Source organism: Pteropus medius, unplaced genomic scaffold (assembly GCF_902729225.1).
Source record: "Pteropus medius unplaced genomic scaffold, Ma_sr-lr_union100, whole genome shotgun sequence".
In the NCBI taxonomy this organism is placed as follows: Eukaryota; Metazoa; Chordata; class Mammalia; order Chiroptera; family Pteropodidae; genus Pteropus; species Pteropus medius.
The window spans coordinates 1-2866 of record NW_024343436.1 but is presented as its reverse complement, the minus strand read 5'-3'; the positions used below and the strand labels follow the sequence as shown (position 1 = coordinate 2866).

The 2866-nt window shown below is 37.8% G+C and overlaps 1 protein-coding gene across 1 annotated transcript; it reads left to right on the top strand.

The window, feature by feature from the left end:
* The first annotated feature begins 287 nt into the window (after nt 1-287).
* LOC120606269 (olfactory receptor 10A7) lies at nt 288-1235 on the top strand. The gene has a single exon (XM_039867389.1). The coding sequence runs from the start codon at nt 288-290 to the stop codon at nt 1233-1235; it is 948 nt and encodes a 315-aa protein (XP_039723323.1).
* The last annotated feature ends 1631 nt before the right edge of the window (nt 1236-2866 follow it).

Sequence of the window (2866 nt, the reverse complement as noted above, 5' to 3'; positions counted from 1 at the left end):
TCCTGAAAAATAGCATGCCTCTGAAGAATATGAGCTGCAGACTATGACCACTGCTGAGAGAACTGCACCTAGGTGATGAGCAATTAGTAGGATTCATGCAAAATACTGCTTTTCCTTTGATTTTCTCTTATTGTAAACATTCCCTCTGCTTCAGAGAGATAGAACGGTAAGCTGACTGAAAGCAGAGATGCATTTATGGATTTTATTGATATTTTTTGAGATATCTATATTTTAAGAATATCTTTGATGTACGTACATTGATTCTTAGAGAGAAACGGGCCTAAAATATGATTTGTGAAAATCACACCGGAGTCACTGAATTTATTCTTCTTGGTTTTACAAACAAACTTGAGAAGCAAGTTTCCCTTTTCATTTTGTTCCTGGTCATCTACACAGTCACTTTGTTGGGCAACTTCCTTATTGTCACGGTTACCAGTGTGGATCCTGTTCTTCAAACGCCCATGTACTTTTTCCTTCGAAACCTATCACTTCTTGAAGTCTGTTTCACTTTAGTCATGGTGCCAAAGATGCTGGAAGATCTAGTGTCTCCAAGGAAAATGATCTCTTTTGTAGGCTGTGGTACCCAGATGTACTTCTTCTTCTTTGGCAGCTCTGAATGTTTCCTCCTCTCCATGATGGCTTATGATCGCTTTGTGGCCATCTGTGACCCTCTTCGTTATTCAGTCATAATGAATAGGTCTTTATGCTTGTGGATGGCTGTGGGCTCTTGGATGTCTGGTGTTCCTGTCTCTATGCTACAGACAGCTTGGATGATGGCCCTTCCTTTCTGTGGACCAAACACTGTAGACCACTTTTTTTGTGATGGTCCCCCAGTGTTGAAACTAGTCACTCAGGATACAACCATGTATGAAATGCAAGCACTTGCTTCCACATTACTATTTATTATGTTTCCCTTTTCCTTAATTTTGGTTTCCTACACCCGCATTATCGCAACCATCCTGAGGATGCCCTCTGCTACTGGTCGCCAGAAGGCATTTTCCACTTGTTCATCGCATCTCATTGTGGTATCCCTTTTCTATGGAACAGCCAGCTTGACGTACCTACGGCCCAAATCCAGCCAGTCTCCTGAGAGCAAGAAGCTAGTGTCATTGTCCTACACTGTCATTACTCCTATGTTAAACCCCATCATCTATAGCCTAAGGAACAACGAAGTGAAGGGGGCAGTGAAGAGGACATTCACTCGAAAAGTCTTGCAGAAGTTAGATGTGTTTTGAGTTCTATCATCTAGTGTGTTTCTAAACAAAGTAGGGGCCACAGAACCCACAAACAAAAGCTTAAAAGCTCTTATTTTGTCGGTGTCGCTGTGATAGTTGGATCTCGGTGTTCGGTCTGAGCCCCAGCCAGAAACAGATGGTGCTCTCAAATTGGGACAACTGAGAAAATCTTTATCAGGGGACTCCTTCCACATTGGGGGGCAGAGTTAGATCATTGTCACACAGCTCAGATAATGGCAATCCCATATCTCTTGACCTGAAGGAGCAAGGAGAAGTTTAATGTGAAACCTGGTGAATGCTAAAACTATAAGAAAAAGCCACCCACCAGGAACTCTGTTCTGTAGTACAGGAAGGCAGTCAGTCAGGCCTGTGCTTGATTGAGCTAAATCTGAGACAGAAGGCAAGAATATCCATTAATGCAGTACATAAAAGACGGCCGTCTGGGGCACAGTTCAGGAATGAAAAAGTTATGGAGGGTACATAAAAATATCTTGCAGAAACCACTATATATATTCTCCAGCTAATATGATGCAAAGATTAGTCATGTAATGTGTTTTAAGTGACTTCTAAAAGATGTATTGAGAAGTGGAGATTTGTAATTGCCAACAATTCATAGTGCGAATTCTTTGTATGATTGCTGGTTTAAATGAGGTTATTTAATAAAATTACCTTAGTATCAATGTTTAGTGACAGGAATCTAGACTTTGATCATTGGCTAAATCAGCTATTAATTTTTATTAATCAACTATTACTTCTTAGAATTTAAACAGTAAACATTTGCTTGACACAATAGTACAAGCAAAAGAGTAATAATAATAACCATCATGGTTTATTGAGGCACTGCCTTTAAAAAATGCCTTTGCAACAACTTAAGACATAGATTCTATTGTACATTTATTTTTCATAAAATGCAAATTAGGATCTAAAATTTGAGTAACTTGACAAGGCAAAGAGTTATTGACAGGTGGCCACAAGAATTTGAATCCAGACCCTTACGAATTTGAAATCCAATATGTTAATCTCCTAAAAATATCTAGTCATATTTTTGTCATACTGAAGCACCACTTTCATGGGAGTTTGGTCTTTAAGGCCTTAAAGTGCCTTAAAACAACAGAGAAGGCAAAATTAGACTGAATCAAGTTTAATTTTGGAAAATCTTATTTTCACTAGCATAAGGATACTTTGGCTTTGAATATGCAACTTATATATAATGATATCTGTTACTCCAAGTCTTCATTAGCCAGTGTTTGTCACACTGGACAGATTGTTCTTTAGTTAGTAACTACCCTCCATCATTCTTTGTCAATTTTCAGGAACATTTTATAATAATCACCAATTTGCAACTGGTAATGTCTATTTTAATTCAATTATGACTCCCTGAGGTTTGTATCCACTGAGTGTAATGGGAGTTTGGAATGGAAAATATCAGTTCCTTTGAATCTTTCTCCTTATAATGGCCTTTTTTTTTTTTTAATCCTAACTCAGATATTTTAAAATTAATGTTACTAAGTTCAGAGGTCATCTGTTAAGACTCTGTTGCAATGGGTAGACATGAGATGGTAAAATAAATTTAGTAGTGCTAAACACAATTTGCATGCGTTTAATAAATTAGCATAGTAAAACATAGAATG